General features: G+C 42.2%; 2 protein-coding genes across 6 annotated transcripts in view; both read left to right on the top strand.

The window, feature by feature from the left end:
* The first annotated feature begins 440 nt into the window (after positions 1–440).
* On the top strand, positions 441–5,314 carry nudt22 (nudix hydrolase 22). 3 transcript variants are annotated; one of them, XM_087131897.1, is made up of 5 exons: positions 441–536; positions 998–1,491; positions 2,122–2,330; positions 3,353–3,446; positions 4,161–5,314. In XM_087131897.1, exons 1-5 carry the CDS (start codon positions 458–460, stop codon positions 4,281–4,283), a joined length of 999 nt encoding a protein of 332 aa, XP_086988023.1. In that variant the 5' UTR covers positions 441–457; the 3' UTR covers positions 4,284–5,314. The 3 variants fall into 3 exon arrangements, with proteins under 3 accessions (XP_086988023.1, XP_086988024.1, XP_086988025.1); XM_087131898.1 differs by lacking the exon at positions 441–536 and adding an exon at positions 543–767; XM_087131899.1 differs by lacking the exon at positions 441–536 and adding an exon at positions 543–795.
* Positions 5,315–6,168: 854 nt separating this feature from the next.
* LOC147795444 (bromodomain adjacent to zinc finger domain protein 1A-like) overlaps positions 6,169–22,115 on the top strand; it is a 29,037-nt gene continuing 13,090 nt past the window's right edge. For 2 of the 3 annotated variants that reach the window (XM_087131896.1, XM_087131894.1), the window contains exons 1-16: positions 6,169–6,280; positions 6,653–6,801; positions 7,763–8,038; positions 10,933–11,076; positions 11,737–11,841; positions 13,056–13,143; positions 13,542–13,749; positions 14,661–14,902; positions 15,380–15,475; positions 15,906–16,044; positions 16,350–16,502; positions 16,833–16,928; positions 17,250–17,474; positions 18,384–18,549; positions 19,099–20,257; positions 21,331–21,521. In XM_087131896.1, coding sequence (XP_086988022.1) covers positions 6,689–6,801; positions 7,763–8,038; positions 10,933–11,076; positions 11,737–11,841; positions 13,056–13,143; positions 13,542–13,749; positions 14,661–14,902; positions 15,380–15,475; positions 15,906–16,044; positions 16,350–16,502; positions 16,833–16,928; positions 17,250–17,474; positions 18,384–18,549; positions 19,099–20,257; positions 21,331–21,521 — 3,401 coding nt within the window. In that variant the 5' untranslated portion in view covers positions 6,169–6,280; positions 6,653–6,688. Of the gene's footprint in view, positions 6,281–6,358; positions 6,496–6,652; positions 6,802–7,762; positions 8,039–10,932; positions 11,077–11,736; positions 11,842–13,055; positions 13,144–13,541; positions 13,750–14,660; positions 14,903–15,379; positions 15,476–15,905; positions 16,045–16,349; positions 16,503–16,832; positions 16,929–17,249; positions 17,475–18,383; positions 18,550–19,098; positions 20,258–21,330; positions 21,522–22,115 lie in introns of those variants that run through there. The other variant, XM_087131895.1, reaches the window with a different exon arrangement.

Here is a 22,115-nt window from a genome sequence, read left to right as displayed (position 1 = left end):
CATGCAGAATGTACTCCATGTGAAGCACAAGGATTGTGGGATATATAAGGAGGACATATAGAGCCATTGGTCGCGGGCCCGGAGTACCCCCAGAACTGTGGGGTCCGACGTCAGACCCTGAGTTCTGGGGTTGGCCCGGAGAGCCCCCAGGGCAGGGTGTGTGCCCCCACCCCGTGCCCACTTTTAGCTTTATCTATATCTGTATTATCGCCGTTACATCAAACATGCATCAAACGAAACCTCGAGTTTCAAAATTCATTGTATTCAGGATGAATCCAGGAGGAGTTAGTTGAGTAGTTGCGTTTCTGTGTGTTGTGTCTATGTCTTCTTCTCACTACAATTTTTTTCAACAGAAGCTTCGCCGTGGCACCGTTGGCGAAGTGGCCCATGGGTGAAGTGGCAAACGGGCATAGTGATAAATGGGATTGCGGCAAACGGGCAAAGTGGCAAATGGGGGATGTCGCAAATGGGCGAAGTGGTTGTGGGCAAATCTTGCAACTCGCGTCGTCTGTTCCAAAATAATAATACTATAGTTGGTGAGAAGTAGCCTGGTAGTAGTAGGCATGATCCAACTTTACCCATTTTGATTTTTACTTGGGTTATTTGTACCAAGCACCCCAGCTGTGGAAAGAGCCTATGGACAGAACTGTGGGTTCTGACTTCCGCCTCGCTGCCACGTGGGAGCGGGGCCCCGGGGCCCGGGCGGACGTCAGACCCCACAGGTCTGGGACTGGGGGTAACTTCACACCCCGTGCACAAACCTACTGGTCTGAAAAATTCTAAAGTGTTTTCTAAGTAAACGACTTGGTTTTCTCCTCCTAATGTGAACTTTTCTGGATATTTGTTTGCTTTTCGACGGCTAATACTATAGGTCACTGTTGGGAATAATTAGGCCTACTGGCATTCGCATATGCAACTCTTTCCAATGTTTGTTCATTATCACTGGATTTACTCACAAATTGTACTTCTCCCACCTGCCCTCTTGAACTTTTTATAGCAATGACAAATATGGATGTAGAGTTCACCTTAGATTTTGTGGCTCCCAAATTCCCTGGTATCCCACCATCCAAACTCCAAGTCCAACTCTGCAAGGACTACAACCGCAAGCTTCTCCCATCCAACGAGACCAACATCGATAGGATATGGGAACTGCGCAGGAAAAACAACCCTAAACTCTACAATGGCTCGAAGTTCAGGTTCCATACAATCAAAGCTGGTAGCTTTGGCGAGGACAGCTGTTCAGTCACATTCTGTCTTGGACTCACTGGATATAAAGACTTTATTGGGACTAACTGGGCCGACAATGCTGCCGAGCTGTCAGCATTAGGGAAGAAGGACTTCGCCAACAGTCAAGCCTACATGGCTGATGCCCTGGGAGTGAGTGCATTTGTGCAGACTCAAGATGACCTTGTCATCTTTATACGGAGAAGCGCAAGCGTTGGCGAAGCACAAGGATTGTGGGATATACCAGGAGGACACCCAGAACCATCGGTAGAACTTTTTGGTAGAAATCTTATTATCAGTGATCTGTGACACCATAACCTAAAGTAAACCAACATTTCTCAATATGCCTGCTGTTACCTGGACCGATTTTACATGAATATGCAGAGTTTCACACAATAATCATTCAGTATCAAATTCATACGGATTGGTTTCTATTTCAAATTACTGCTTATGTAAACAATCTTGCACATGTATTAATAATAGAATAGAAAGATGTTGCCACTTTATTATGTATGGTTGTCTGTAACATACACTGTACAGCCAAAAGGCTAACATACTGACATTGTACGATTTCAAGATGATAATAAATTAAAAAGAGAACAAGTTAACCTTACTGTGTACATTACATCAAGAAAAATTAGTTTAAGAGTTCACTAGACATTATAAGTGGAAGCACGGTGATACTTCTCAAAAGTAGATATTTCAAAGGTGTTTGAGTACATATCAAAAAGTTTCCAGTGAAGGTCATACCTTGGTGATAATTTTATTTATATTTTTTGAAAAATGCTGCTATGGCAGAATTCTCAGTCGTATATTGACTAATTACAAATTTGAAAAACGTTGATGTGTTTTTTCTGTCTTTTTCAGTTTTTTTTGTTTTGTCGTTTCTTTTTAAAGGAGGTCAAAGGGGGATCTTCCAAACTGGAAGAAATCACCTTATCTGATCTCGCAGAACTTGATGTAAGAAATGAGCTCATCAACTCAGCGATTAGAGAAGTACGAGATGAGATCAATATTCCTGAATCCAAGCTTGGAGAGCCTTACCTGATGGGCGTGTCCAAGAATCACACCTGCTCTGGGAGGCCTGGCATGCAATTCTTTGTCAAGTAAGCATTGGAAGGGATTTTCTAAATTGGAAGAAATACAGTCTCCGATGTTGATTCCGTTCTTTCATGGTAATACCAATGCGATGTCCCAAGTGGCAGGTTCCCCCTCTGAACGCACCTGCTTGCATCAGGCCTATTATTCAATGCCTGTTTTACCATGGCTCTTTGTGTTCAAGGAGACTATAGCACTTGTGTTCTATTTGGATCCCTGTGTACATTCTGTAAAGTGTGAAAAATTAACGGATCAATTTGTCAGCACTTGTGAAGGAAGTGAGGCACTTTCAGTTGTTTGCATCTCGCCTGGGAATAATGCAAGTAGTTGCATTTTTATCAAATAAACTGTTGCCAAGTCCATTTTCCAATGTTACTAACCATGGAGCTATTAGAACACATGGCCTAACCAAGAAACATTCCACCGAGTGAACAATTTACTGCCCTGAGATTGCTTTTGTGGATCAATTGCGACTGCTATGTACTTCAGTATTTTGCATGAAGCTATAGAAAAGTTTATGCATTGAGATACACACTCAGAACATCACATAGGCCTCCAATTCCAGTGATTTGAGAGACATTTTTTTAGGTATTTTTTCAGACTATTAATGTTTTTGATCATAGTTTTGACAGTGCCTAAGCCCTTACAAAGAGGCTTGTGAGTGTGCTGTGACCAGATGCTTATATTTGTCTCTGAAAAGTTTTCATGTGACACCAGTTGATGCACAAAGCCAGTTCAGGAAGTGTTTCAAATCCATGGAGGTGCATGCATCTTAGAATTGGTATATTTCTATTGGCAATTTCATGTGTGCAAGAAGCTTGAGAGACTTCGAAGGTGTGCGCATAAACATCTGCAGCAATTGAACACTGACCATCAAAAATCGTGTGGCTGAAAAACCTCTACAGCCGATGTATTCAATCCTGATTTCGCAAATTTAAAATGGGAATCCAGGGCTGTATTTTTCAGGAATAGAATGCACTGTTATTTATTGCAAATTTAGGAGGTTTTTGTCCAAATATCTCTTTTTGAGGTGTGCCCTGTCGTCTAGTGAAGTGAGAGAGATGTACCGAGCTGGCGGATCAGAGGCAGAGGAGTCAACAGAACTAAAACTCATTCACTTATCAGTAGGTTTCAAAGTTTCTCCTTTGCTACAATATCCCTTTGTTTCTGTTCAGACTGAATTGTATACCAAGTCTGGAGTTTGGAGTAGGCTCCACCAATGAGCCAGATCCATATTCAAACAGACCATGCCCAAAATGGAAGGTGCCAAGGTCATATGGATGCGTGTACGTGTGTGTGGTCTACCCTGTCAGCACGGCCCTACTCCAACTCATGTGTGTGCTTTGTTACCAAATGACTTTGCTATTTTGAAATACCAAAACTAGCTCATTGCAGATTCTTTGATGATGATAGAAAGGGCAATTAGTCCTGTCACCTTGAATTACTTTGACTCTCGTTCTATCAAAGTAAAAGGAACCAGACAAATTATTTTGTTATAACCTTGACTTTGTTATAAAAGGAGTAGGAAAAGAAAGAAAACACAAGAATTCAAGAAGTTAGGATTCTACGAATTTGCTCATTACAGCAGCCTTTTGTCATAAGACTGTTTTTATTCTAAGAGTCGACTGTTATCTTTTTTGTTAATATGTGGCCCCGAGGAGAACCTGAGTGTAACATTCATTCCATGCGTTTTGGTCGCTGGTGTACATGTTCAGTAGGAATGTTTCAGTGGTGGCTACGATGCCATCAACAGGTGCTGTTGCTTTTTAGGCAATGCCTGATTGAACGTGTCAGAAAAATTATTACAGATGCTATTTGTCACTTTTTACAATCAACAGGATATTTGTCACCTAGAAGGCTCGGACATGTGGAAAGAGATGGCACCATTAGGAAAAGCTTGTGTCCAGCTGTACATCACTGTGAGGAGCAATCTTCCAGGCTCTGCGAATGATGTGTCATAGTGTTGGTGTGTTGCTGGCTTTTGGACTCTCTGACGTGAAAATCTTGCCTGGGGAAGCACGATCATTCCCGTTATGCTTTAGATCATTTAATACTTGAAGACATGGTACAGGATTGACCTGTTCCGTTGCACCCGATGGTCAACATATCCTTTCCTGTCAGAAACCTTTACCAGAACCTGCAGTTGAATATTAAACAAGAAAGTCTTGTCTTTGGACTATGAAAAGGACAAATGTTTATTAACCCTAACAGTCCCAAATCCTCCCATTTCAATATGATTTTACTTACATCTAAGGGGGGTTAGTGTTAATACATGATGTAATACATTAATACATTGATACATGTATGTGTGTTGGTTTTACAATTTCTTCTCAAAAATTGCTGTACTTTTCTGCATCAGGTCATTGCACCTTATCTACATGTACATCTGGTGGAAATAGTTTTCTTGATGTTAGTAACTGAAGCATTAAAAACTGCATTTTTAAAGCAAACTAATTGGAAATAATTATAATACCTATGAAGAAGCTAGTTTTCACATGATAATGTGTGGGTTGGCAGGTAGATTTAAGCAGACCTTTCCCTTAAATTGTTATAAAAGGTTTTTAAAGGGGAAATATATTTTTCACAGAAACTAAATAATATGTTGCAAATTGTAGCTTGTGCCTTATTGAACAAGCACCCAGTACTCGGATCTTTAAGACTGAATTTTCATACAAGTAAACAGTGTACTGTGTTTGTGTGAAGGACGCACTTGTCATGTCTACTGGACGTTTTTAACGTGTGGTTTTCTGTTAATGAGTCAAAGTGAAATAACTCTGTTTAAAAGCAAGTTGAATTTATTGGTTATATTAAATGTAATTGACCTATGAATGAAATTGTAGCAGTTTCATAAATGTGTGTGGACTTTTTCCAAGGGTCATTTTAAAACTCAGCTGTACAATAGTTTTAATGTCTAAGATTTATGTACACAAAATGGTATACATTGTATGACATGAAGATGTACAATAATTGAGTCATAAAATTAAAGTTTGTTTGAAAAAAAATGTGTTTTGTGTTTCTGTTTACTTTTCAAAGTACACGTACATTTGGTCGTCAATTTTAATACAGTGTAATTAATGGCTTAAAAAATTGCACTAAATTGGAAAAAGTGAATTATGAAAGGAAATACAATTAACCATTAGTTCGACTTCCCTTTTCAACAGCTACATTTTGTTAATGTAACAAGGAACAATATTGTATTATGTTATATGATTCTATGTTGGAACCAGGAAAGGAGATTATTAAAAGAATCTTTTTCTCCTTCCTTTTTTATTTCTGATAGTGATAACACAAAGCTATTTTTTTATTCATGCAAAAGATCACTCAAGAAAATGCAATTAAATGTAGGCAATTTAAAGCATCCGATCGGGTGCCCTCCCGGCCAGCAGATGCTGCCGAAGTCACGGTTCGGCATGCGTTACGTTTCCTGGCTTGCCTCCTCATTCCGTCGTTATTGGGACAACTAGATGTGGCATTTATCCACCTTGTCGCCAACTGAAAGGTTACATGTCAGCCTTCACATTACTCACTGAAAACAAATCCAACTAACCAGTGAAAAAGGGAATAAATGCACCGACGCGGATGGGGGGGTCACCCCTTCCCCTCTCTGATACCGAAAATGATAGTAAATTTAAAAGAAACTAATTATAGTAATTGTAAAGAAAAGATATCACACAATGTTTATAAGGGTAAGTGCATCGGTAAAAATGTGAAATTGTATTTTCAAACTATTAATGTTATTCGAGTTTACGCGCGCTTCATGATATGAGATGTTAAAATATTCAAGTCAACTCTGTGGTCCAAAATTACCTGTCAGTCAAAGTGACGTCACATTAGATTTCCAAATCAGGCATTCATTTCCCGCCCTCAACACTCTAGATGATCACTTTTGGTGTTAGGCAGTTGCTATAAAACTAGATTATTCTATGAAATCATCATTGGAGTGTATGAAATTTCTCAGGTATGTGTCGGCAGATGTTATTTACTACACTGCCAAGTTACATGTAAATCTATTAGCTCTCTTTGGTAAATTCGAGCACTTTATCTACCCTACCCCAACGGTGGTCTGTTGTAGAATGCGCCAGTGCACTTGCATAAAATATGAACGTTGGCTCAATATCACGTCGTGTGGCAGAACTTGTTTTTCAAGACACCAGAATTTCACCGTAGATTTGGGCAAGTATTTTGTCATCCATGGCCGAAAATAAGCTCATCGCTTCATTTGACCATTTGTGACACTCTTGGTGCACATTTTAAGCCACGTGTAACTTGAGATACCGTGTTTTGGGCCATTCATAAAAAGTGTGCTTTTCCCGGTCATTGTTTGTTGCAGGTTTATGTGTGGTCGCAGATGGTCAACGCATGAACGATGCCTTTGCTACGGCGCCGAGAGTTCAAGCCCATCAAACCTCCTCCGGACTTACGACCAGATGAGGAGGTTTTCGTCTGCAGACTCACAAATGAACTATTCAGGGATTTCAAGTGAGTCTCAGGGACAATCCACGTGTGCTTTTATGTGTTTAGGTCGACCTGTGCTTCTTGTATTCAGACGTGTGGTAGGAAGTGTTGGACCAATGTGAGAGCAGTTCGCAAAATTGCGCCATTTTTGTTCCTCTACGAAGGAACCTTCCATCATGTATGCGTGTACCCGCACCCGTAACATAACACACGGCGCTACACTGCCGGGTGCACGGACTGCAGGGGTTTGCGTTTGCTCATGGGCTTTTGTTATTGGGACTAATTCTTTGGGAAGGAGTTTCTAATGAATGGAAGAGTTCGTGTTGGCATGAGTGGGTTGTACATGTTGTGTGATGCATAACTAGAGCTGTGTGATACATAAATAGGCCTACCATCAGACCATGGATATGATGGATTCTTGTGTTGGGGCTTTTCCCATGTGGCCTCTCCAAGACCCCAACAATTAAATCCAAGGCCATTTTCCAGTCTCAGGCCTAATGAAGTGTCATGTTTAACTTTTGGCCAGTTCAATATGGTATGGCTGACATGTTCAGGTGTTAAGCCCAAAATTTAGGAGGATTAATTGCGTGTGAAACAACTTGTTGAAGAAGGAAAATTGAGTGACTGGCACGGCTTGAGTGAACAGATGTTTGTCAGTAAGATTTGAATAGTGGAAATACTCCTAATTTATAATTGTTAATCAGAAACTTTGTCAGACTGTGCTTAGATGTTGTATTCAAAATGATTGAACCAGGCTATTTACTAAACATTTTGAAGTGGTTGAAACTTTTTGATGATAATGTAATTTTGTGTTAGGTTATTGTTGCATATGCACTCTGACTGTGAAATGTGAAAAGTTATGTTAACCATTTTCATACTAACTCATACTGTACTCATTTAGTTATTTTGGACAACTAGCAAGACTGCAAGAGCGAGTTTCAATTTCAATTGAATTTTCTACTTTGGACCGTACTTGTGCCTCCAGTGAGTTCTTCAAGCGGACTATCCTGTGTAACAGCCTAGTGTGGAGTTGTAGTCTGACAGGCAAGCCCGGCCTGACTTACCAGGAGGCCGTGGAGAGCGAAGCCAAGGCGCGCCGGTACCTGGCCAGCTTCCCTGTCTACCTGGAAGGCCCTATCCTCTACCTGGTCACCCTCACCCAGAGGGGCCGTCTGGCCGATCTGTGTGACGATGTCTTCGTCTTTGCCCGGGACCGTTACTTCATTGGGGAGATCGTGGATGTCTCGCACAAGGGGATGAGGTACGCCACTGGATTAATTACACAAAGTGGACATTGAATCAACAGTTCAATAACTTGCACCTCATTCAAAATGGCTAACTAACATCACTGGCGGCGGGGGCCAGGGGGCCCTCTCCCACTTTTTTGACTGGGAAGCATGGCCCCCCATGTTTTGTAGGTGGGTAATTCCAGAAATTAGGAGTCCATTTTTTGTGTCCCTGTTACATCTGACATAAGATTTTGTAAGTTCAGAGCACATTTTCTAATTTCCGAGAGTGATAATTTAATGCAGATAACCTGCCAAACAAATAGTAATAGTTTGCAATCAATTCCAGTAATATTTAAATGTCAAATAACAAAGTTCAGATGTAACAGGGACACAAAAATGTCACACTTTTGGACTCCTAATTTGTGGAATTACTCAGGCCATATAATGGGGTGGGACTCAATAGATAGGCCTATTAATGCAGATGCCTGATGTCTCACAACTGGACCTCCCCCATTGCAAATCCTTCTGCCGCCGTTCACTAACATTTTTCAGGGAAGTGACATTTGAAACATCAACCATGAGATGTGCACACTGCAGATTAAATGTTCCCCTTCTGACTTCTGTAAGTCTAATTACAATATACTATATTCAGTACCGATACATATTGTGACTTCATCCCGCCCCCCAAAATGCTCAGCCTAACCCACCCCTAAGGTGCAGTTCATTGCACTGAATCCTGGTGAGCATGATTATGTTTGGTGAAAGTTACTTTTCGTTACTCTATTTCATAAATCTCTGATCTCAGAATACAGTCAAACCTGTCCATAAAGACCACTCAAGGGAAACAGAAAAAGTGGTCTTTTTGACAGGTGGTCTCTCTACACAGGTTGGCAATATTTGCGACCCTTAGGTGGAAAGTTAAGTCAGTTAAATCTGCCTTATATAGCAACCATTGCGTCCAGCCCATAATGACGTGATTGTGCTTTAACCCTTACCGTCATGCATATTGTTTTGTTTAGAGTTCTCAGTACTACAAAATTCTAAGTAGTAGCCTGAGCCTGAAGGACCTAGCACTAAAAATTACGACTTCTGTCCAGGTTACTTCCATTGTTACTTGTACTGAGAACAATAAAGCCATGCATTCATAGTGCCACAGCACTATATGGTACATTGTCTTTTCTATTGTATTTTACGGCTTCAGAGAACAATACGGTCACGTCCTCTAACAAGCGGCAGCACTGATTACTACATTTTACTACAAGTAGTACTTTGTAGTATTATGTAGGGTTAGGGTTAAACGGAAAAATCTTTAAATTTATTTGATTTTATTCTAAATACTTGTACATGTATTTTTAGTGTGTTGTTGAGTTTTTAAGACTTATGTGATAAACGATGATATGAAAAACAGACTGGGTCACCTCATTTTATTTTTAATAAGGGGATCTTACAAGGTTTTGGAATTGTTTTGTGAGAATTAGCTCTGCTGCAGCGGCGCATTACTAGCCCAATGACGGGGATGTTTCTCACACAGTGCCATAATGTTGGCTCTGAAAAGAGCCGATTGGTTTGGTGTGGCCTCCTTGTGGGCCAGTTGGAGTCAGTGTTCAAACTTTTTTGAAGAAGTTCAGAAGTGATGATTGGCTAGCGGCGTGACGTCGACGAAGGCTTTCTGCTGCAACTTTCTCTTCCATGTCCATGCAGGCATCAACTAGATTTCCACAGCCCTTCATGACAGCAAAATTTCTCAGATCTGTCAACATGGCTGCCAACTGCTCAAAGTTGTTGACAACAGTGCTGTAGCCAGGTTCTTCGTTGTTGTGATTTTCCTCCTTCCAATCACTCTCAAGGTCTTCATTGTCATGGAGGCGTTGCTGGAGATCAGCCATGGATGAGACTGGATTGTTGTCGGTAGTCGCCAGTCTGTCTTCTCTCAGACTGAGTTCTTGTAGGGAAATGTTCAGTGCCTTGCAACAAGCAGACTCAAGAGCCCCATCTGCTGCTGCCTTGTTTTCTCCTTCCTCTTCAGCAGCCACATCTGCTCCAACCCCACATTTCTTGAAGCATTTCTGGATGGTAGTGCTGTCTACCTCTCTCCATGACTGCTCAACCCAGTAGATGGTCTGTAAGACATTGGTTGCCTTAAGCAAGTCAGGGCCAGTCATTTCCTTGTTGCTCTCCAACTTCTGCAAAACACTGCTCGGCTGTTTCTTTCTGAGCTTGAGTTTCAGCACCTGGATGATGCCTTGGTTCATAGGCTGTGTCACAGATGCTGTGTTCGGGGTTTGATTTGCTTTAGTGGCAGGTGTGGGTGACATGTGGCGTTGTCCAGCAGCATGACGATTTTCCTCTTCTGGCAGTCATTCTGTACAGACTTAGTGCCTGCACTGGTGCAATAATGGGTGATTGCTGGTCGCTTTGAACAGTTGGTCGTTATACACAGTACAAAAACATCAGTTTTTTCATCGGCGGATTTAAAAATGGTCGTTATTGACAGGTGGACGTTATGCACAGGTGGTCGCTAAGACAGGTTTGACTTTACATTACTGCTGATTTCAAAACATAAAAACCATTTATTTTGTAAAGTAGGCATTGATGTAATATGTATAAAACATATAAAATTTGTAGCCTATTGAAGAAAGAGCAATTGATTTACATAACTTTGTGGTTCCTCACAGAAATACATTTTAGGCATAAAATAATCTTGCAAGTGAGTGTCAACTAGAGAAAAGTCCAGGTCAGTACTGAGGCACATGTATATACTGAAGCATAAGGTCTTTTCAGATGATTTGATTCTCTGTACAGAAACTTGGAGAAGAGCTAAGTTAATCTAATTTGGGAGCACTGGCCTGCATTAACCTATATGCATGTTAGGGATTTTAAAAAATGTATTCCTTTATTTATACTTCATTTATTTCTTTGTTTGCAGGGAGACGTGCAGAGTGGTTGGGGTGATTCCGCCTGCTGGAGGGAGTGAGTTTACCAATGGGGAAGCCAGCGATAGTGATGATGTCATCATTATTGACGATGATGGCCAGGAAAAGGTCCTCAAGATGGGTGAGCCCAAGACAAGGTAATTAGCGATGCTGGACGACACCAAAACAAAAGACGGAGGGCAGTTCACAGCAATTCATGCCTGATGTCATTGTGTGAAGTCCGGACAGTTTGTTGCTGATAGTCTCAACTTTTCTCCAGATTTGGTCCCATTTGTTTTGCCTTTGCCAGCCTTAGTTCTGTAGTCACTATTCACAGCACCAGCAGTGTGACTGCAGAAATGCTCAACTAGTCAAAGCCAGAATTCCTTGATAATAGATGCCTTATGTCATGGTATAAGTTGGAGCTCTCTGTTGTTGGAAAGATGCTTGAGGAAGTATGGTGAATGCAACTGAAAATGAGGGTCCTAGTTCAGCTTTACGTTTATGCATGCCTGATATCACAAACAACCGGAGTTTGGATTGCTATGTGACGAATGTCAACATTTATAAATGGGATGTGATACAAAAGCGTCACAATATGTTTCCTTCTCACCGAGTCTTTGCTTTACAGTTTTCTCGTTCTTGTGTGTCTGTTTTTTCCTCATTGTTTCCCGTAGGTAGGCTTGCACATTATGTCCAGTTAATCTGTAGGTCTCCACGAGGAATATCAAAATATTTTGGTGGCTGTCACACCTTGTTTTGCAGCAATAGCCTTTAATTTCTCTCTTTGATGCGCTCGATGTCGATTTGGTTTTCAGCAATCAGACTGGTCCACCTCAAACTCCAGAGTCAAGTGAGTACCGCTACCAAGTCATGTCTCTCCAGGGTAATGGGACTTACGAAGTGGACTACAAAAATATCGGGTTAGTTTCTTCTCGTGTTTCTTTTTCTCCTACATTTTACTTGAGACCTAATGTTATCCTCAACCCCTTTAAACCCTTGAAATGAGGGGCTCTTACTGACTCGCGTGACAGGACATGCATCCGCCATTGTCATAGGCAAAAAGGGTTGCCGTGGTATTTAGGTAGCAGGCAATCATTCAGTGAAAGGCAGACCTTGAAAAAACCAGAGCCAGTACCCAGTGCTGGATCGGCATGATTATGATGACTTTACGTGGCATAGGTTGCAACCATTTTGTGTCCTTTTAGGAAGAATTCAAAGGACATACATTGGTTACCACCTATGCCACATAAGGTCATCGTCATCATGTCGATCCAGCACGGGGTAGTGGCTCTGTGTTTTTGTGAAAATAAGCCTGGCTGTCTAGTCTATAACATGAGATTTACTAACTAAACATTTTCCCACTACAAAGGATAGAATCTGAGGGAAACAGTGTGTCTCTTGAATGGAGACTACAGTCATTTGCAAAAGTTCAAGACCTCTGTCTGTCACTGGGCCTGCATTACATTGTCTCATTGACTGATTACTTAACAGGATTTTTCAGTGGTGCATAACATCAGTGTAGTGCTATATACCCATTTGAATGAAATTTTTTTGCAGAGGCAGGTATTGTATGACATTTTGTCTGTTAGGCAGCTTGGGAAAAAAAGCCAGTCTAAGCAATCAGAAATAAAGGAGGGAACACTGAATATTAGACTGCTAACATGTCAAATCATGCAAATGTAGTAAAAAATGTTCAACCAAGGTACCAAGGTTACACATTGAAAATAAACATAAGATGCCATGATTGATTGGTTTAAGTTTGGTTTTCCTTCAGGTTAATGCATTTTCTATAGGTAGTCCTAAACTTTTGCAAATGACTGTATATAAAGCCCTAGAGTACTGAATTGAATATGTCATGGGTACAACTGTGTGTGTAAAAGGCATTAGCGTAGAACCAGCTCGTGATACAACACATGCACATACTCCATTTAGTTTGCACTACACTTCCTGGTTCAAAGTGACGTCACACTTGGGTACTCTGTAGCCCTCAACGAGGTTATGTCGGTAGTTGGTTGGGCTACACAGCACTTATTCCAAAATAAAACTTCAAAGCGATTTGCATTTTGGGTTAGAAAGGACCAGTCAAGTTCTCTTTTTCTTTTTAAACTGAATTTGCACACTGTCATTTTTTTAGGAGGAAGAAAGGCCTGTATACAAGAGAGAAGAACAAGTTATTTTTGAAGCAGCACTGTGCCATTGTTAACCATGTTTGGTGTGTGAAGGTAAGCATCATATGCTGTTGCTGTTACCAGAGGGCCATAAAGTATACATTGTTCAAAAGACATAATCACAGTAAGTCTTTCATATCTTAGCAGTGTATCAGTGGTAGTGGCAGTATACATCAGTGGCCATCAATTAAGCTTTGTTTATGTACATTGTTCACTCACGCTTTGCCATTTGCATTGCCTGTAACGTCGCAAGCAGTGTATAGACATTAGAACAAAGAATGTGCATAACTTATTAGTTATAAGATGCAGTAGCATAAATGGAATAATTTCTTCTTTGTGTCTTTTGTGATCTAATCCCAATTCTGTCCCACTAAGAACTCAAGTTCTTTTCTAAAGTGGCCCCAAAACTGCATGGGATTTCAGTCACTCATTATCCTGTTTGCTCCCTCTAGCGCGAATACAAAGCCAAGTACAAGCTGGCCGAGAAGAGCTTCCACGATTTCTACAGTGGACCACCTCCCCTGTTTGTCTTCTCCCCCGGAAAGAGAACCTGGAAGTGCAGCACGGAGCTGGAATCCTCCGGGGATGAAGACGACGATCTTCCCTTGTGTGAAGTCAAGAAAAAGGCTCAAGCCAAGCAGGTTAAAGATGCCAAGCCAGGTAAGAAGAGTACTGCTGGGGAAAATTCCCAGCTGACCGGAAGCAATGTTTGAATTTTGAAAAGGTAGCACAATACTGATTAGTATACTTGTTAATCTCTTGTCCATTTCAAGAATGTTGTTGTAGTTCCATTACATGATTGATACTTAATGTACAAGACTGTACTAACTGAAGATCTACTGAGTGTTTTTGTGTCTTCAAGAAAGAAACATGTTCATTTCAGTTCTCTCTGATCCAAGCCATATATGACCTGCTGTGTTAACCCGCCTTTGGTTTTACAGCACAAATGTGCACAAATGCCCACAGTCACTGGTGAGCATGTAGTTTCTATATGGAACTCAACCGTGCACAGGTTCAGTGTGCACACAGTAGACTGCCAACACAAAATGACCTTGGGTCTTTTGTGCAGTCCTCTTCACTGCACAATGATGCACATGAAACAGTGAAGCACAGTTGTTGGGCAGCACAAAAGTGCAATCTGATATTCCTGTGAGGGACAGTTGGTGCAGTGCACAACACAGCACAGCTGTGCTTCTTTAAGGTGTTCACCAAATGACCCAAAGAGTGACTTCAGCATAGGAGGGTTAATAATTGGATGTAAACACCCGGAGCTTGTGTTCATAACATGATTCAGCATTTCTGAATAAGCAGACATAAACTATAATATTTCATTTTCAGTTGCCAGAGAGAACTGAAAGCGATGTAACTTGCTGAATGTACTCAGCCATCTTCAACAGAGTTTCCTCAAATTGACTCAGTAGAGAATCTTGCCTAGGATATCCACTGTATTTCATCAACTCACAAGATTTTACCTGACAATTTTTTATCGTTGTTTATGTATTGACATATTCAGTCCAAATGATCTTTACTGTTTCATTGTTGCTCTCTGTTGGGAAAAAACTATATTATAGAAGCAAAGGCCAAGCAGAAGACATCACCCCCGGCCGAGCCGAAGAAGCCCAAGCTGACCATGGAGGAGAAGGAGGCCATCCGAGAGAGGATACGGCAGGAGAAGCAGCTGATCAAGGAGCAGTTGCTCAAGGAGCGAGCGCGGGCTAAGGAGCTGCTGAAGATGCAGAAGTTGGAGGAGAAGGAAGCCAGGAAGGAGCAGATGAGGAAAGTGATGGAGGAGGACAGGCTCAAGAAAATCAGGGTACGAGCAGAGAGTCTGGTACCTCTACTCCTCTTGCTAACTAACCTCTCAATCTCCAGTGACCAGGCCTGTGAGCTTGAACCGGAGAGAAACAGATCACCCGTGATTGGTATAGAGTTTTTCATGTGACGTCACGTGGCAGGCAAATGCAGTTCAGGAAGTGTGCCAGGTCTGCAGAAGCGCATATACTCTTAAATCTATGTATTTCTGTTGCCAATTTGATTTTAGTGAAAATGCTGAGCAACTTCAAAGCCATAAAAAATCATGTGACTGAAAAACCTCCATACGGTTCCATTTTGTTCCACTGTCCAGAAATGAGTTTACAGTCTCCAAATGTGATGTGCATTTGGAACAAACAAGATAATCAAACTTACCAAAATTTCAAAGTTCTTGGGGAAGTGCTTCAGGCCACAGATTGTTTTTTCAACAATTTAGCAATCAAGACTCTCATGTTAACTTCTGTGTTGTGGCTTCTAGGAACGAGAAGTTATGCGAGAAGAGAAACGCCTACAGGACGAGCACAGGAGGGAATTTAACCGCATGAGAGATGATCTAGAATGCGATGATCTCAAGGTAAGTGGGGCAGTTGTTACACCTGCAATTGTTACACCTGCTAGTGGAGTTGAACATGTTTTACCATCAAGTGGTACCTGTAGAGCAGAGTCCATTTTACATCTAGTTGGCGTAACTTGTTGCACATTGACATTTGACACATTCAGAGTGAGTGATGTTGTATACAAATATTCCACTCATTTCAAGCTAGTGTGGAGTAATACAGTGGTGGATGGTTCGGGGAAAGGTTCTTAGCAAGTAATAAATGTTCATTAAGATTCACCTAAGCATAGAATCACTGTGGTGCAATGAAACATCCTTTTATGTCGTCACTTTGTTGGTTGCTTAGCATTTATCTAGTCAAAGCTGCTTCCACCGCAGCGGAAGCAGCGGAACCATGCAACAGAGCATTGGCTTTGAAGACTTATATTTGTCACTTGTTTTGCGTTAGGATCTACCATGGCCATCACCTGTCAACATGAAGTTGCCTCAGGAATTATTTGGTGATGTTGTGGTGGTGTTGGAGTTTATCTATCATTTTAAGGATTACTTGGGCTTCAGCGAAGAGTTTCCAAATGGCGTCACGCTCGGTGAGTGTATGATATGCCAAAAACAGACAGTGTCTATGTTTTCATACAAGATTCTTGAACAGATTGCATTGTCAAAAAATGTAATCTGTTGAACTGATTAGGATGTCAAAAAAGTAGGGTTTCCGTGTACTTTTTTGGTGTTCGCTGGTAATGTTTTTCAGTTGAAAGGGCCCTTCTTCCGAGGAAGGAGAAAATGAATTGCTTTCAGTTCACTGTCCTTTTTTTTAAGACCACTTTTTTAAACCCCCTGGTCTCCCAGAAACTGAGTGAGATGGTCAAAATTCCGAGTGTCTTTGTGTATGCAGATCAAATTGAAGATGCGTTGCTCAGCAACAAGGTGGATGGGATGTACTATGACCTGGTCAACAGTCTCCTGTCGGCCATCTTCAGGATGCAGGAAGAGGAGGAAGAGGATGAGAAGGTGGATCTGAAGGAACAGCAGCATCACGCTCCGTCCGGTAAGAACCCGTGACCAGCCTTGAGTTTGCAAAGATCATCGTCATCCCAGCCAAGAAAACCCGGGGGAGAGTTGCAGTTGTCGGGGGGAGAACAACCCAGAAAAGTTTCCTGAGTGGGCCTGGTGATGAAGGATGTTTAAAGTCAGGGAACTGCCTCATTACTGCAACAGCTGCTGTATTAGTGCCATGGCCGACATTTATCATGATCGTTTACTATTCCCTCTTGCTGAAAAAATTAATGCTCACATTGTTGAACAAAAATATGTAAGCTGATATGGTTCTGATATAGTTATGTTGATTATTTTTTTTCTTCTCTTAAATTTCTTATAGCTGACCTGGCTGAAGCATTGTGTGACGATGACCCAACATACACTGCAATGACCAAAGCCGCCACATCGGCGTTAGTCTGGCCTCAGATACATCAAGGTACAGGATATGCTTTTGTCATTGTTTATTACGTGATCTAGTTCCGCTATGAAGGTCAGATTCAGGCACTGTTGAGGTGGACTTGTGAACATGCTTCTCTTACTTCATTTCACCCCCTGAACATTCGAGCAGTTGATCTCTGAGAATGAAAATTAGTACATTCATTTTATTAGATTCCGTATGTTTAGGACTTTCTCTTATAATGGTATTTGTATGTGTGTGATGAGCGGCTTGTTAATTTTGGTATCCCTGAACATTTCCACGCTTTCTCTTTTTCTCTCAAAAGTTTCATTTCGGTCCCTGATTATGCAATTTTGCCAGGTACACTGCTGCGCCAGCTGCCGGTCGATTCCACCACCATTTCCGAAGTCCTGCGCCTGCACTTCTTGTCCTCAGGCGCCCGGACGTCGTCTGAGAACACCAAGTGGCGGTACCAGCAGCGAGGTGGGTTCATTCCCCACGATGACCCTGGCCTGGAGTTCCGCATGCAGGACCCCGACATCCTCAGAACCCTCACCACTGGCAACATGTTTGACCTTCCTCCTGGTGAGTAACTGGACTAATGAGTGCGTAATTGTTGACGATAGAAAGCCCACAGAAATTGGCCAGATGTGTTCCAATTGCACCAGTCTCTTGAGTTGGCCATATTTAATTGAAAATGAGGTTACCCCTTTGTTTTTGGAACTTTAGAGTAGAAAGGAAAGCTATAACATAAAGTTTCACAACACACAAAACACATGAATAATTTCAAAGTGTGATTAAACTTATCCGCCCATTTTAAGCCAGATTTTAATGAAAGTGAAGCTTACATTACATCCAATCATAAAATAGTCTGGCACTATCCCATTCAACAGTGTACAGTTTATATAATGGACTAGGGAACAAGACACAGCAACAAAGTCAAGTCTTACTTACAAGCTACTTTGTTATAGTAATAATTTCAGCATGGTTACTGTACTGTCACAAAGGTACCCAGTATCGACAAGATGAATGGTATCAGCTCATATTCAGAATAATGTTCCAAGCCCAGTTAGATTTTAGGCTTCACAATTACTTGGATCCCAGGAGGTGTCTCAGTCAATTAGTATCTGGTGCATACTTCTCCAATGTAATAAATTTAGTGAAAGTGTCAGAACTGAATACTTTAAAATCAGATATGAAAGTGTGCATTGTGTGTGCCGATTGAAGTATTTGGTCGTTAGTACAACTAACGGAGTACATGCATGTGTATGAGAGCTACACTTCTAGATTGTTTTTAGACAATCTTCATTGAGTTTTTTAATTATTGTGAAAGGGTTTAATGCCTTAGATAGTTACTCAAAGTTGAGTGACTGATGCAGAGTTGAGGTAGATTTAGTTTATGATTACAGCTCTTGATTCTGAAACTAAACTATGTAATTTGAAAAATCCTATTACTTGTTAAAATGAAAGCATTTGAAATCCCTTGGTCCAAAGCGTCCAAGTTGAAGATACTTATGTCGCTGTGCGGCCAGCTCTTGACCTATGTGACCATGAGGGATATCATTGAGGAGAGCTTAGAAACCTTCCAGACATCTCGAAAGGAATGGCGAGAGCTCGTCAGGCAAGAGCATCGCAGAGAGAGGGAGGACGCAGCTGCCAAGTGAGACATGTTTGTGCGATTTATGAGCTCGTCGCTGTACTGACGACTTTCAGAATTTAAACGTTAGACTGAAACTTGTGGAGTTAAAAACTTGCCTTGTCTCAAATTTTTTGAACATTTAAAATAAGGACATGCTTTTGCAAGTAGCACAGGAGGCATGTGCTCTGTAGGAGAAAATCACAGGACCTGGGTACGAATAACAGGAGCCCACGTCTTTCAAAAGCTGTTTATTAACAAGCTTTGGACATATCCAACAAACAAGTTATAAATTATTTCTGTTCTTATGTTTACATTGTTTATACTATGTGACACCATTAACAGGTATCAAGATACATACACGTATGTATTGAATTTTTGTTTTGAAAGTCTCACCAGAAACTTTCAAAACCTTTCCTTTTCTCTGCCTGACAGGTTACCAAGCAGTTCCCAATCTCATAATTCGGAATTGGTTCCAGACATTAATGGTCTAGTACTAGGCTGTAACGTTCCTGTGCACAACCGTACCATGAGATATTTATCCTGTTCCAAAATGACTTGTAACATTTGCAGGTGGAAGCGGCGACTGGAGGAGCGAGCATTGGAGAAAGAGCATGAGAGATTGAGACGGGAGCAGAGAGATCGAGAGCGCGAAGCGCAGCTGCGTCAAGACCAACAGGCCAGTGCCGAGGCAGAAATTATCAACCTGGACAGCAGTTCAGAGACGGAGGACATGGATCAGGCCAGTAGACCGGCCCAGAAGAACGGCCAAAAGACAGAGGATGAAGCAGAGCTTGCAGACATCAATGCAAGGCTGGAAAACCTGAAGCCACTGCCCACGCAGGAAGAGCTGGATGCCCGACAGAAAAGGGAGGAGGAAGAAAACGCAGCCCTCAAAGCAGAATTCCACAAGAAGAATCGGGAGTACCGCCTGGAGATGGCCGAAGCAGCCACACGCTACAGCATTATGCCACTGGGGGAAGACAGGATATACCGTCGCTTCTGGCTGTTCAGCGCCATCCAAGGATTATTTGTGGAGCATGATCCGTCCCACCTTGGTGACATAGACCTCAACCCTGTTCCTCAACGAGTGGAGAGCAAGCCGGCTTTGCCTGTTGTAGGCTTACCAGAAGTCAAGCAGGATAATGTGGAGTGTGATAAGGATCAGGATACATCCACTAGCAGTAACAAAGAGAACATTGACCTGGAGGTTGTAAACGGGGTGATGGAAACGGGACCGACGGCGCAGCAGCAAGAGAGGCTGGTCAAGGAGCCCCTCCTGGTCAACGGCGTCATACAAGAGGCCAAGCAGGAACCCCAGGAAGAGCCGGACCCTTGCATGCTGCGCAGGAAGCACAGCAGCTGGGCTTTCTACAGTACTCCCCAAGAGCTGGAGGACTTGCTGGCTGCTCTGAATCGCCGCGGGTTCCGGGAGAAGGCCCTCCAAGAGGCCATCCTCCATGAGAAGATGCGGATCGAGGAGTCGCTGGAGGTGGTCCCCACCAAGGCCCTGAACAGTTCAGAGAAGGAGGACACAGCAGAAGGGGTGGAGGCGGAGAAAGACACCAAGCAGAATGGGGTCTCCCGGCAGGTGGTTGTCAAGATGAACAGTGGCAAGAAGGGCCTTGTGTCAGACAAGGCCAACGGGGAGGAAGCGTTGGAGTTACTTCTCAGGGAACAGATACTAGATGTTGAGGAAAGAGTCTGGAATGGCAGCCTGGGCATTATTAAGGTAAAACTTTGAGCTTTGGCTTTATAGACCTTTAGCATGACGCTGCCATGTTTGTCTTGTTTTAGACCCATTGGCAATAGTAATGCGACGTCACATGTTGATAAAATGGAACATACTAACTGTCTTTTCTCAGTTTGGTTTCATTGCTTTGAATGGAAGAAAAGCAAGATGGCTGCCCCATGATAGAGGTCTATTAGGAATGAAGTTGTATTATTTAAAAACTATCTTCCCAAGTTCCTTATTTTACGGGGAAACAATCGACAGCTGACCTGGGTAGTGCAGAGGTAAGCAAGGGTTAACAGAATGCCTCAGTGTTAGTGATATCATTTGGCACAAATACAATGCCATGGTGAACCTGATCGGTGAAATTCAAAAAGGAGATTCTAGATAAGAGCCTGAATCTTAACCACTTCGTGCCAGAGCATTTTTCAACGTTGAGGATGCTGGGCCAGCATGACTATCATTTTTTCCGTTTTCAAAATCCTTCAACATTTTATCATTTCATTTAACAGTCGTTTATAGCCGCACAGAGTAATTTTTAGGCACTACTCTAAGTTGACAGGTGACCTTCATTGATGCCCGAATATTTCAGCCAGGCCTGCAGCCTTGTAAACAGAGCCCAGATTGTGCGGTGTTATACAACTGTCTTTTGTTCACGAACCTGGCTCAGTGCACTGCTGACCTCTTTTCAATAGGGGCCAGATTAGCAGGCAGCGGTGCTGTGTGGCTCATCGCTGCGGTGGTGGAGAGCTTTTGTCCCCGGTGGTAATCCGCTTGCTCTAAATGCTCCAAACCCTGGTATATGGTTTCAAAATAATGCTGGATTATCACCACTTTTGAGAGTGAAAAATGCCGGTAATGCCCAGCAGCCTGGTCTTTTGCTCGGAGTACGGTCTTTTGTTACAGAGCCCTGTTTCCTTTGTCTGAGTTCGGAGACCCCGGCCACCCATATAAACCATACGTCTCCGATCCCGGAGTCCCCGGCAGGAAGTGGTTAACATTTGAATCTTCCAGTACTTCAGCCCACTTTGAAGTCACACGCTTCGTCTCATTTGTCCTTTCCATCCTTCAAGGTGGAGAACCGAGCCGAATGGATCAGCGCCATTGAGCAGGGCTCCTACGTTCGGCAGTGCCAGCAGATCAGCTGGGGGCCGCTCTACGCCCGGTCCTTCCTGGACGACAAGGATTTCCTCAACATGTCCATGCCGGACCTGCCCAAACTGGAAGACGAAGGGGCACCGGCCCAGGCAAAGAAGCACAGCAGGTCTGTATCAGAAGTGACCAGCCTAAGCCTTCGTCTTGTGTGTTGATCTCATGGTTCACAGAGGGTCAATAGTTCAATGATACTCTTATGTCAAATATTTGGTGTCATACCTTAGTGTCAGACTTGATTTATACGACTTGGTCCCATATATTTTCCTTATCACACATCAATATGTAAGATATGTTAGATATGTTAGATATCAATGACGAGTGTAAATTGTCCTTTACTAGATTTGCATAATAATGTGAGGCAGGACTACGAGTTTGTTGAATCTATATTTTTTGGTCTCTGCAAGATCAGCCTCTTAGAGCATGCCCCAAAAATCCGCAAAATGGCTTCTTAAAAAGACAGGGTTTTAATAGCAAGTAAAACTGATGCAAGTTCCCAAAACAACGAAGATAAGGAAACTAACCCAAAACCTTAGAAAACAATCATTGTCTCCAAGAAACGATTGTAACAGGACACACATACTTTTTTTGTAGTTGAAGGGACGAACACTCTTTTACATTGATTTTATGGGGGATGAAAATGTCCACACAACTTGATCCTGATTTGCCGAACAACAGAAATGTTCCCTTAACACGGTGAAGGCCT

The sequence above is a fragment of the Acanthaster planci genome, unplaced genomic scaffold (genome assembly GCF_054643075.1).
Source record: "Acanthaster planci isolate LZ-2023a unplaced genomic scaffold, COTS_SCS Contig28, whole genome shotgun sequence".
NCBI classification, from domain to species: domain Eukaryota; kingdom Metazoa; phylum Echinodermata; class Asteroidea; order Valvatida; family Acanthasteridae; genus Acanthaster; species Acanthaster planci.
The sequence above is the reverse complement of the archived record's forward strand: the minus strand, read 5'-3'. Positions and strand labels throughout refer to the sequence as shown.